The sequence below is a fragment of the Euprymna scolopes genome, chromosome 33, assembly GCF_053919585.1.
Source record: "Euprymna scolopes isolate OS-2025 chromosome 33, ASM5391958v1, whole genome shotgun sequence".
Classification (NCBI taxonomy): Eukaryota; Metazoa; Mollusca; class Cephalopoda; order Sepiida; family Sepiolidae; genus Euprymna; species Euprymna scolopes.
This window is the reverse complement of record NC_136514.1, coordinates 3,544,191-3,556,658: the sequence shown is the minus strand read 5'-3', so window position 1 is coordinate 3,556,658 and position 12,468 is coordinate 3,544,191. Positions and strand designations below refer to the sequence as shown.

The window sequence follows — 12,468 nt, the reverse complement described above, 5'->3', positions numbered from 1 at the left end:
ATTTTTATTATTACTTTTATTATTATTTTTATTATTATTTTCATTATTATTTTTATTATTATTTTTATTATTATTATTATTTTTATTTTTATTATTACTTTCATTATTATTTTTATTATTATTTTTATTATTACTTTTATTATTACTTTTATTATTACTTTTATTATTATTTTTATTATTACTTTTATTATTATTTTTATTATTACTTTTATTATTATTTTTATTATTATTTTTATTATTATTTTTATTATTATTTTATTATTATTTTTATTATTATTTTATTATTATTTTTATTATTACTTTTATTATTATTTTTATTATTACTTTTATTATTATTTTTATTATTATTTTTATTATTATTTTTATTATTATTTTTATTATTATTTTTATTATTACTTTTATTATTATTTTTATTATTACTTTTATTATTATTTTTATTATTATTTTTATTATTATTTTTATTATTACTTTTATTATTATTACTATTTTTCTTTTTCTTCTCTTCTCTTCTCTATATAAATAAAATGAACTCATCTTTTCCCCTCCGACTTTGACATTTATAGGACTGCACCTTTATACATTTGGTGCAGCCGTATCATTCACAAACTGAATCGCGACATCTGTCGTATGTTATAGGCTTATTAGCTGTCCAATATCTTGCTGATCAGAGTTTCCTATATTCTGTCTGGTGAGAGTCCACTGTAAAAATCGGTTACATTTATTGGAAGTAGTAAAGTATACTCTCTCTAACAAATTCATCCTACCACCGCCACTCACTTACACCGTTCCAGAACGTTCACAGGAGACATTTAAAACCGATCACCGGTTAGAATTTATCTAAAAACTGGTCTGGACTTACGCTGAAACGAACCACGGTTACTTTGCCATTGAATAGCATAAAACATAAACACAATTTATAAAGCATTTATTATAATAAAATTAAATTAAAACAGGACACAATCCGTTACCTGGAATTGATTTTACAATTACATTACTTCGCTTTCGTTATAACCCGCATGGTTTGAGTTTTATGAAAACCTGGATTTACATTTACATGAAACGCACCAAACTTATTTTTACAAACACAACTTCCGTTTTGCTCTTTCCTTCCGTTCTTTTATTTTTTTTCTTTCTTTCTTTGTAAGGACATGTTTTCGTTGCCATAGTAACAACTTTTTATCGACATTGTTTCACTGTTTATGAATATTGAAATAAAATACATTACTACACATTAATAATATCTCACTTTTAATCAGTTTTATCGACTTTAGAAAACTTTTTTTACTCTTTTTAAATGACAACGTTAATGTTTATTATTATTGAAATAAAATACATAACTACACATTGATAATATCTCACTTTTAATCACTTTTATCGACTTCTTAAAACTTTTCTTAGTCTTTTTTAATGACAACGTTAATGTTTATGAATATTGCAATAAAATACATTACTAAACATTTATTAATAGCTTTTTTTTTTGGTTTTACTGTTTATGCCTCACTTTTATCGACTTTTTCTTTTTTAATAGCATTTTCTTAAAATGAATATTAAAATAATTTCCCAACTTTTTTTTTGTTTTTAGTTTTGTGTGTTGAATTAAACTTTTTTTTTTTTTTCATTATAATTTTTCATTACAACAATTTTTATCGACCCCGGTTCTTTGCCTGACAAACGACATCTGTCGGCGGTTCTTGAAACTAAATTACACGCATTAGCTCCATGTTACTGACATGCAGAAGTGCCAATGGTGCCATACCTGTTATTGTAAATTAACACTCTTAGCTAATTCCGTAAAATGTGATTCTACTTTTTTAGGCGCATTTGCACCCTCCCCATGTTAAGAATGGCTTCTTAAATAATAACTTTATTACAGCACGAAAAAAACATTAAACTTTAATCTTAGAAATACGATTTCAAATATAGCGCGGATAATCAGTGCACTAGCACCCATTTTCTTACTAATAAATGTTTAGTAATTATTTTTCTTTTAATATTCAGAAACAGTACAAACGTCGTCATTTAAAAATAAAATGCTATTAAAAAAGAAAATAACATTAATTAAACTTAAGTATTACTGCAATATTCAATAAGATATTATTAATAAATGTGTAGTAATGTCTTTTATTTCAATATTCAATATGAGAATAATTTCAATATTTCATATATATAATATTTCAATATCAGACAAGAAAAAGTCGAAAAAGTTGTTGATTGTTTTTCTTTGCAACCAGAAAAATAAGTCGACAATGGGAACATTATGAACAGTCTCAGGAAGACACTTCTGGTACTTTATTCTTTTGTTTTGATTTACTCAAAACCGCACACACCTCGAAACATCCGAGCAACGCCGGGTACCCCTGCTAGTTTTTAATAATTTTATCTTCTTCTTCTTCTTCTTCTTCTTCTTCTTCTTATTATTATTATTATTATTATTATTATTATTATTATTATTATTATTATCATTCTTATTATTATTATTATTATTATTATTATTAATATCATTATTATTATTATTATTATTATCATTATTATTATTATTATCATCATTATTATTAATATCATTATTATTATTATTATTATTATCATTATTATTATTATGACATACACAGTCACATTTAATTGGAACCTAACCCTAACCCTAACCCTAACACCGTCCATGACATGAAGTGACAATTACTACCTGAAAAGAACAATGACCATCATAGACGAAACTTCTCGCCACTTTATGATGTGGTAACCGACAGTTGAACACAAATAATTTGCCCAACAATTGTAGCCAGTAACTCCCAGTCCCATGAATTGAAATTAATCACAGTTTCATTTCATAGTTAAATGAAGGCAAACACTGGTCATCATCAACCTTTACGCTATTATCTGCCACAACTTAATTTAAGAGCAGTTCAATGAAAGCAAAACACGCTCATATCGGGCGGAAACTGTCTGTGACAGTTGTACAAACAGCCAAGGTATACCAGTAAACGCCATTAAACGCTACCATTAACTGTCAATGATCATCAACTGGAGGCCGATGCCGCTAGTGGCCACCAGTAACCGAGATTGTACACTGGGAACCGAGAGTTACAGTTGTAGTAACAGTTAAGAGTCAGTGAATTACAGTTGCAAAGGCAGCCAGTGGCCACTAATACACGCAAGTAATCGCTCCAAAACAGCACTTCTGTGGCTCCCATTAATAACCGTAGATTATTATCTTTGCGGATGGGGGTGGGGACCCTTTATCGAATCTGTTCTGGCTTTGTAATATGCTTCTACCGGGTAAAGCTGGTACACGGGCCCTTCTAATTATTATTATTATTATTATTATTATTATTATTATTATTATTATTATTATTATTATTATTATTATTATTATCATTATTATTATTATTATTATTATTATTATTATTATTATTATTATTATTATTATTATTATTGTCTGTGTGATTTATGTTGAGTTTGTTTGATTGATAACTTTCATATACCGGGTGGAATGATAAAGTTGTCGCCCTAAAGAAAGCAACATTACGGCTTTATTTTAATTATTGAAAATAATCAATTCAGCTAACTGGATTATGTACTAGAGAAGACATCTATTCAATGTAGCCGTCTTCAGCCTCAATCACCACCTCAATACGGGTCTGGAACTGGAAGCATGCCCTTTCAACACCTGCTGGCAAGAGCTCAGCGAATACTTGGTGGATCACGGTGATCAAGCTGATTTTGTTGTTTTCGGAGGTCATGTTGGTGATGTTCTTAACGTATAATCAAACGAATTAGTGCAAGGGATTCAGGTCGGGGGGGGGGGGAGGGAGTGAGAGAAGGGTACAAAGTTGTAGCACACCTTCTGAAACCAAACCTGAGTCTTTTTGGACTTGTGAGTCGGCACCGAGTCCTGCTGCCACACCCAATGTCTGCCAGTGACCACTTGATTGCACCAGGGGATCACCACACTCTTCAGCACATCCATGTACACTTTGGTGTTGATATTCAAGCCGACTTTGAAGATGTGAGGTGGCATGATGTGGCCCTCACTTGAAGACACACTAAAGACCATAACCGTGGCTGGAAACTTTGTTTTCATCACCCTGGGCATGTTCCTGTTATTCATGGCAATCCAGCGATGCATTTTGAGGGTGCTGGCAATGGTCCTGTTTTCATAACTTGGGTCGGTAGAGAGCATGAGTTGTACAGTGGGGCATCTCTGATCTCACACGTTGAACATTGTGTCATTTTCAGACATGAAAGAAGGCTACCATCACTGTTGGGATTTGTACACAACCGGTCAACTAATAGGTCTGCAACAACAAAAAAAGAAAACTGGTTTTCATCAAACGGAAATGGAATCACATCGTTTTTTCTATGGCGACAATTTTATCGTCACACCCTTTATTGCATCTTGTGTAAAATAGTTGTTTGATTCATAAATGGAAATGCAATTCTGAAACTTTATTATTTCTCTTTCCCAGCATCGTTGGCGTATATCGAACTCGGTACGATGATTGCAATGTCCGGTGGCGAGTTCTCTTATATAAACACCGGCCTGGGTTCTCTCTTGGCTTACCTTTACTGCTGGTCAAGTGTGATAATTCTCAGGCCAGCATCGATGGCCGTAATTTGTCTGGCCTTTGCCGAATACGTGTCAGTCATTTGTTTCGATGATTGTGGACCACCGGTCAGCTTTGTGAAGTGTCTAGCCGCAGCAGCCATCAGTAAGTATACAACTGCATTATACACACAGACATGATACTTTATATATATATATATATATATATATATATATATATATATATATATATATATATATATATATATATTTGTTTTGGGACGATTTATCAGAATCGGAATTAGGAATCGGAAAAATCGGAACTTTTGGTGGTATCGGAATCGGAAAAATTTGTGCCTATTTTCTGATGTCAAAAATGATTCTGTTTAATTGTGATTTGTATTTGATTTTGTTTAAAGAAAAATCTTCCACTACTGGTAGTAATGTTCAAATAATAAATATTTATTGATTTTAAACAACCAGCAAAACTAATATCCTTAGATCATTCCCAAACAAGTGTGTCTTTACGTGTGGAAAATACCTGCATATTTAACATGTGTTTTTATGCTAATCGAGAATAAATAATAACTCTATTGTTAAATATTTAGGGATTTTTTAAGATATCGGAATTGAAATTGAAGTGGTGATCACTGTGTAAAAAAAAAAAAAAATTGATAGTTGTATCGGAATCTGGAATTTAGTACAGAATCTGTAATTTTATCAGAATCAGGAAAAACTTTGGAATTGTCCCATCACTAATATATATATATATATATATATATATATATATATATATATATATATATATATATATATATATATATAGGGCGTCTCAAAAGAAGCTGATGGTTAAAAAAATCCATAACTGTCTTAATTTTTTATATTTTTCTTTAATTTTTTCAGATCATGTAGAATAACTCTTCCAAGCTCATCATCAGTCGTTACCGAGGAGCGGATATTTATTGTAGAGTCGTATTTTCGGTTGAATTTCGACGAACCTTCAACACAAGAAATTCCCTTACTCCCAATGCAATAAAAGCTATGGTGGCTCGATTTCATGAGCAAGGGTCTGTATATGACCTCCATTAATCTGGTGGACCCCGTACGGGAAGAAGTGATGAGAATCGTCAGAGATTAGCAGAGAGTGTGGCCGAGGATCCATCCACATCAGTAAGAAGGAGATCAAGTCAAATTGGGGTCTCTTGATCAATGTATTTCCAGCAGGACGGCGCAACGGTGCATACGACACGAGAAACATTAAATCTGCTCTAGGATATATTCGGCAACCAATTAATTTCTCGTGGCTGTGAGACAAATTGGCCGCCCCGCTCGCTAGATCTCACATGTGCAGATTTCTTCTTTTGGGGTTTCGGGTATACGCAAACAAACCAGCCACCATAAATCCTCTAAAAAACAATATAGAGGAGGAAATTAGAGCCATAAGCCCTGAAACATAAGTGATGTGCTGGACAATGCCCTGCAGAGAACACAAGAGTGTGAAAATGAAAATGGTGGACATTTGAGTAACATCATTTTTCATAAATAAAATTAGACCTTGTGAAAAACATACCCTAGATTAAGTTGTGTAAATAAAATTAGAATAAGTAGACTATGATATCTTACTAAAAAAATCACGGAGTGGTTCATCTACCTACATATGAAAATTGATAAACATAACTTAAATATTGAGGAAGTTAATCAAATTTAAAACCCGTCGGCATCTTTTGGGACACTCTCTCTCTCTCTCTCTCTCTCTCTCTATATATATATATATATATATATATATATATATATATATATATATTTAAATTTTATATATATATAACCTAATTTTAGTTTATAGCATGAATAATAATATTATCTCCATATTTCATTTTCATTAATGCTTTTATATAAATTTTTACTACAATATTTAGATTAGTTTTATTATTATTATTATTATTATTATTATTATTATTATTGTTGTTGTTGTTGTTGTTGTTATTATTATTTATAATATAATTATTATTATTATTATAATTATTATTATTATTATAATTATTTTTATTTTTATTATTATTATTATTATTTTCATTATTATTATTGCTTATTATTATTATTATTATTATTATTATTATTATTATTATTATTATTATTATTATTGTTATCCTTGACATTCTTATAATTATCGTTATAGCTTTTATCATATATAAATTAAATTAATTTTAGCCTTCTCCCCATTTATGTTCGGATTGTATGACTTTGTAACATTTTCAGATGCCAACCATGCCAATCATGCCGACTAAACTATTTCCACTATTTGGGTTTACACATACACATTTGCAACTCTAATTTGAACTATTGGGGCTATGTCACCAACTGCAAGAACAATTTTATATTCATTTAAGCTGTATTGAACTTCTTTTCCAACCAGATTATTTCTCGCTCTGAAATTACTTCTCCACTTGGATTATTGTTTTCTTCACTCTACAACTCACTTGCGCGTTTCAACGACTTTAAAATTTTTACTATTTGTTTTTTTTTTTCATTTAATTATTTTTTAATTTTCTCCGCTTTTTGGATTTTTACTTCCGGTTTGTATTTGTTCTTTTCACCCCATTTCTTCCATTTTTTCACATGTTTTTAACGGACATGAACACATTTACTTTGCAACTTATGATAATCATATCATAAATTGTTGTTTCATTTAATGCCTTAACCAGCAAATTTTAGCTCTGCTATAATAATAATTTGCTAACTTCATCTTTTATCTGATGAAAAGAAAAGCAAGAATAGCATTATTTGAAACCCTGCGGAATGGGATTTTTGAAAATTGTTTTTGGACTTTTCTGCCAAACAATGAATTTAATTGTAAATTTTAATCTACAGTTTTTATTTCTTTTCTTTCTCTTATATATATATATATTTATATATATATATATATATATATATATATATATATATATATATATATAATAAAAATATTTTGATTTGAAATTCAAACATTTCACGTCATAAATTTTAAAATTCATTGAATGACTAAAATAATATATATATATATATATATATATATATATATATATATATATATATATATATATATATATATTATTTTAGTCATTCAATAAATTTAAAATCACAATTAAAAGATTAAGTATTTAAATGTCATAGATTAAGGGAAGTTAAGAAAAGGATATATAAATCCACATCCAAATTTCATGGTAAAATCCGAAGTGAATGTCTTTGATAGCAGTGTGGTAAAATGATCCAAATTGTATTTTGAGTAATCCACATCACAATGTAATGGTTCGAAGTATGCATTTTCCTGGAGCAATTTTCTTTGTTTATATAATGGATCCGGTAATGTTTTTTTAATACTTAAACAACCTTTAATTGTGATTTTCCATGTCTCGCTGACTCTAGCAAATAAGGTGTAAACCATTATAATTATTTGCTAATATTTTCTCCTCTGAAGAGATGATAGACATCGAACTCCTATAGGATAAAGAGTTATAATATTTCAAATGTATTCTTTGTCTTACATAGAATAATAAAAATCCTTTGATTTGAAATTCAAACATTTCACGTCATAAATTTTAAAATTCATTGAATGACTAAAATTTGATTTATTTGCTCTATCTTGTATATCGAGCAATTTTTTATTTAGATAGAATAGTACTTATAGATTATTACTGTCAGTAATATCTTGTAAAACTTATAATCACAGGTTTCCATACCAGTTGATTGTTAGGTAATTTTATTTTATATATATATATATATATATATATATATATATATATATATATATATATATCGGATATTTTCGTCGGGTACAACGAATCCGTTCTGTTTAACTCTATAACAAAACCCACTGTATATTTCAGATATGTTGACGACACTTTTGTTGTTTTTCCATCGCAAAGTGAAGCGTCGATATTTTTTGATAGGTTGAATTCTTTGCATGGAGCTCTAAAGTTCACTACGGAAAGTGAGAAGGACAATTCGCTTCCCTTCTTGGATGTTCTTGTTGAACGTTCAAGGGTGGGGGCTTTCTCACTACAATTTATAAGAAGCCGACATTTACTGGCCTATATGTGAACTGATTGTCTTTTGTGCCAAAATCACATAATGTCGGCTTAATTAATACTTTGGTACATAGAGCCCTGATGATTTGTTCACCTAACAGATTGGATGCCGAACTCGATAAGATCAGGGAAATATTCATCAATAATGGTTATCCTGTTGACCTTATTGATGACTGTATTTTCAAAAAGGTTGCGGATTTTAAATCCTCTAAAAAGACTTTCCAAATAGATTCGCAGAAGTATTTATGACTGCTTTTATTCTGTGTCCTTGCGTTTGGTATATACTACGAGACCTGCTTTTCCGTCTTTTCGCAAGGATAGTTTGCCTTACATCCAAAATAGCAATATTGTATATCAATTCAAATGCCAGTGTGATGCTGGTTATGTTGGGCGAACATCCTTGCATCTTTTGACTCGTATAAACCAGCATGTTCTATCGAAGATCAGACAAGGGAAGATGGGGTCTGGTAGTCTCCCTCCTTCTACAGCCTTGGACTCTGCTATTGGCCAGCATTTGGTTGACAATCCGTGCTGTGCCGATAGATATAAAATAAAATGGTTCGAGGTGATACATAGAGCGGACTCCAGAAACCATTTAAAGATTTTGGATTCTGTCTCTATTGCGGTGCGGAAACCTTCTATGTTCCGGCAGAAAGAAACATCTAACGCATTGTTTCTCTTTGGGGAACTTTGAATCTTTTCTCCCATTTTTTTCTTTCCCTTCGCTGTGCCATTATTTTAATCGTTTTTTGAACGTTAATAAACTTTATTTTAGTGTCCCCGTAATTTTTGGCACATTCAATATTTTCCCATCAGAACTCTTTACTTTCGACATAGTATTATTATTTTACGCTATCGATTTTCTCCTGATGAGATGATAGCTGAAAGAGCTCTCGAAAGACTTCCGCCCACTATATTTAAAACTATATATATACATATATATATATATATGTATATATCTATATGCATATATATATACACATATATATATGTATATATATACATATATATGTATATATATATATATATATATATATATATATATATATATTCTTTTTAAATGTTTAAAATATTTTTACATGCATAGAAGTTATCCATGAACAAGCGTGTTTCTGGCTTTCAGTCGTCATCAGCATGGCTAAACAACAACGGATGTTCTCTCTCTTTCTTTATATCTCTCTTTCTCTCTCTTTTTCTCTCTCCATCTCTCTCCATCTCTGTCTCTGTCTCTCTCTCTCTGTCCACCCCTCTCTCTCTCTCTCTCTCTCTCTCTCTCTCTCTCTCTCTCTCTATATATATATATATATATATATATATATATATATATATATATATATATATATATATATATATATACAAGATGTTGGCAGTGGATAGAAATTATAGAAAAAATATTCCACAATTTGAAATGTATTCAACGTGAGTTATTTTTAAATTATTATTTTATCTTTTGCATCGATATGCACTGTTCACTTTAATAACGTTTTCTGATGAATCTAATGGGGGAAAACTAAGTTGTACCTAGCAAGAATCAGAAATGGGACATACCGAGCAACGTGTCTTCAATAACTGATCATCTCAATATCCTGTCATGTGCAGCGAACTTCAGCAGGAACTCATTTTCAATTTTGAGTTCTGCTTACTCCTCATTCAATCTAAAAATCTTGGAGACTATTCACATTAGGTTGAATGATGCACCCCTCTTTTTATTTTTATTTTTTTTATTGCATTTTCACCCCAAACGAGGTCCAGTGCCACTTGGCTGCAGGGAGCTTGAACATAATTTGTAAGGATTCTATGTAGGGAGTTCAGCAGCAAGATGTCTGTTTACATTGCACTAGAACTTCTGCATGTCAGTATAGTCGGGGAAGCAGGGACCCGGAAGGGAATTCCAAAGTCTAGCAATCCTTGGGGAGAAACTATTAGAGTAAAAGGCTTTCTTACATGTAGGGATTTCTGTTGTGTAGGGGTGGAATTTTGCTGCTTGTCGGGTTTGTTGGGGGTATTTACGTCGGGACGGGACAAGGATTTGTAGTTTGTCGGAGCACTCACCATTAAAGTACTTGTAAAACAGGCAGATGAATGCAACATTTCGTCGATGTGACAGTGGTTGAAGCCTAGCTGATAGTGCGGACCTATTAGGTTGGCAACTCTTTTTTGGACCCTGTCCAGGAGCGAGAAACTAGTAGTAAATGCACAAGCCCAAATGTGACAACAATACTCCATACATGGGCGAATGGTGACTTTGTAGATATACAGGATACTTTCAGGCATAAGTAACTTTCTAGCATGATAGAGAGAGCCCATCTTCTGTGGAGCAACTTTGGCAATCCCCTCAATGTTCTCCATGGCGTGTTAAGCAGTGAAATTTGAACTTCTCTCCAACACAAAAGAAGTTGATTCCAAGTTTGTACGTTCTATTTTTACACAGTTTTATCTTGCCATTATTACATATTATGCTTTGAAGTATTTAATTTTTTGATTTTGATTTTCTTTATTTTCACACAGTTTTCATCACCGTCATCAACTGTTACAGCGTCGAAATAGCCGTCCGAATTCAGGTGATTTTCACCGTGGCGAAGATCGCCGCTTTGATCATCATCATCATCGGAGGTTTTGTCTACATGGGAAAAGGTAAGACTTTAACATCTAAATGCGTCCAAGTGTCACTATAAGAGGCGTTGTCTGTTAGTCAGTCTATCACATTTAATTTTAAAACGTATTCATCACTAAACCAACAGATTCAACTGATGCATCTCGTTTTAGGCGTGACCAGGCATCTCCGTGAGTAGCTTTGTACGTGGGTTAGTATCGCCAAACGAACGCATTACTGCTGCTACTACAACTAACGCTATAGAAATAGTAGAAAAAAGCGCACGAAGAGGTGAGTAATGGAGTAATGGATATAAATAAACGACGTAAATAAAAAGAGAGACTTACATAACAAATAAATAAAAAGAGAGACTTACATAACAAATAAATAAAAAGAGAGACTTACATAACAAATAAATAAAAAGAGAGACTTACATAACAAATAAATAAAAAAGAGAGACTTACATAACAAATAAATAAAAAGAGAGATTTACATAACAAATAAATAAAAAGAGAGACTTACGTAACAAATAAATAAAAAGAGAGACTTACGTAACAAATAAATAAAAAGAGAGACTTACATAACAAATAAATAAAAAGAGAGACTTACATAACAAATAAATAAAAAGAGAGACTTACATAACAAATAAATAAAAAGAGAGACTTACATAACAAATAAATAAAAAGAGAGACTTACATAACAAATAAATAAAAAGAGAGACTTACATAACAAATAAATAAAAAGAGAGACTTAATAACAAATAAATAAAAAGAGAGACTTACATAACAAATAAATAAAAAGAGAGACTTACATAACAAATAAATAAAAAGAGAGACTTACATAACAAATAAATAAAAAGAGAGACTTACATAACAAATAAATAAAAAGAGAGACTTACATAACAAATAAATAAAAAGAGAGACTTACATAACAAATAAATAAAAAGAGAGACTTACATAACAAATAAATAAAAAGAGCGACTTACATAACAAATAAATAAAAAGAGCGACTTACATAACAAATAAATAAAAAGAGAGACTTACATAACAAATAAATAAAAAGAGAGACTTACCTAACAGTAGTAATAGCAAGGGTGAAAGAGCAGGAAACTAATACGATGACGGAAATCGACAAATAATGTAAATAAAAAAGAAACGATTTAAAATAGTAATGATAGCACTGCACAAGAGTATGGAGGTAAGAGTGTGATGGAAATAAATAAATGACGCAAACAAAGAAGAACTGCAAAATAATAAAATAGCAGAAGTAGT

The 12,468-nt window shown here is 30.6% G+C and overlaps 1 protein-coding gene across 2 annotated transcripts in view; it reads left to right on the top strand.

The window, feature by feature from the left end:
* LOC145258096 (b(0,+)-type amino acid transporter 1-like) overlaps positions 1–12,468 on the top strand; it is a 131,240-nt gene that overhangs the window by 91,070 nt on the left and 27,702 nt on the right. For both annotated transcript variants that reach the window (XM_080115834.1, XM_080115835.1), the window contains exons 4-5: positions 4,464–4,706; positions 11,113–11,238. In XM_080115834.1, the coding sequence (XP_079971960.1) occupies positions 4,464–4,706; positions 11,113–11,238 (369 nt within the window). The remainder of the gene's footprint in view (positions 1–4,463; positions 4,707–11,112; positions 11,239–12,468) is intronic.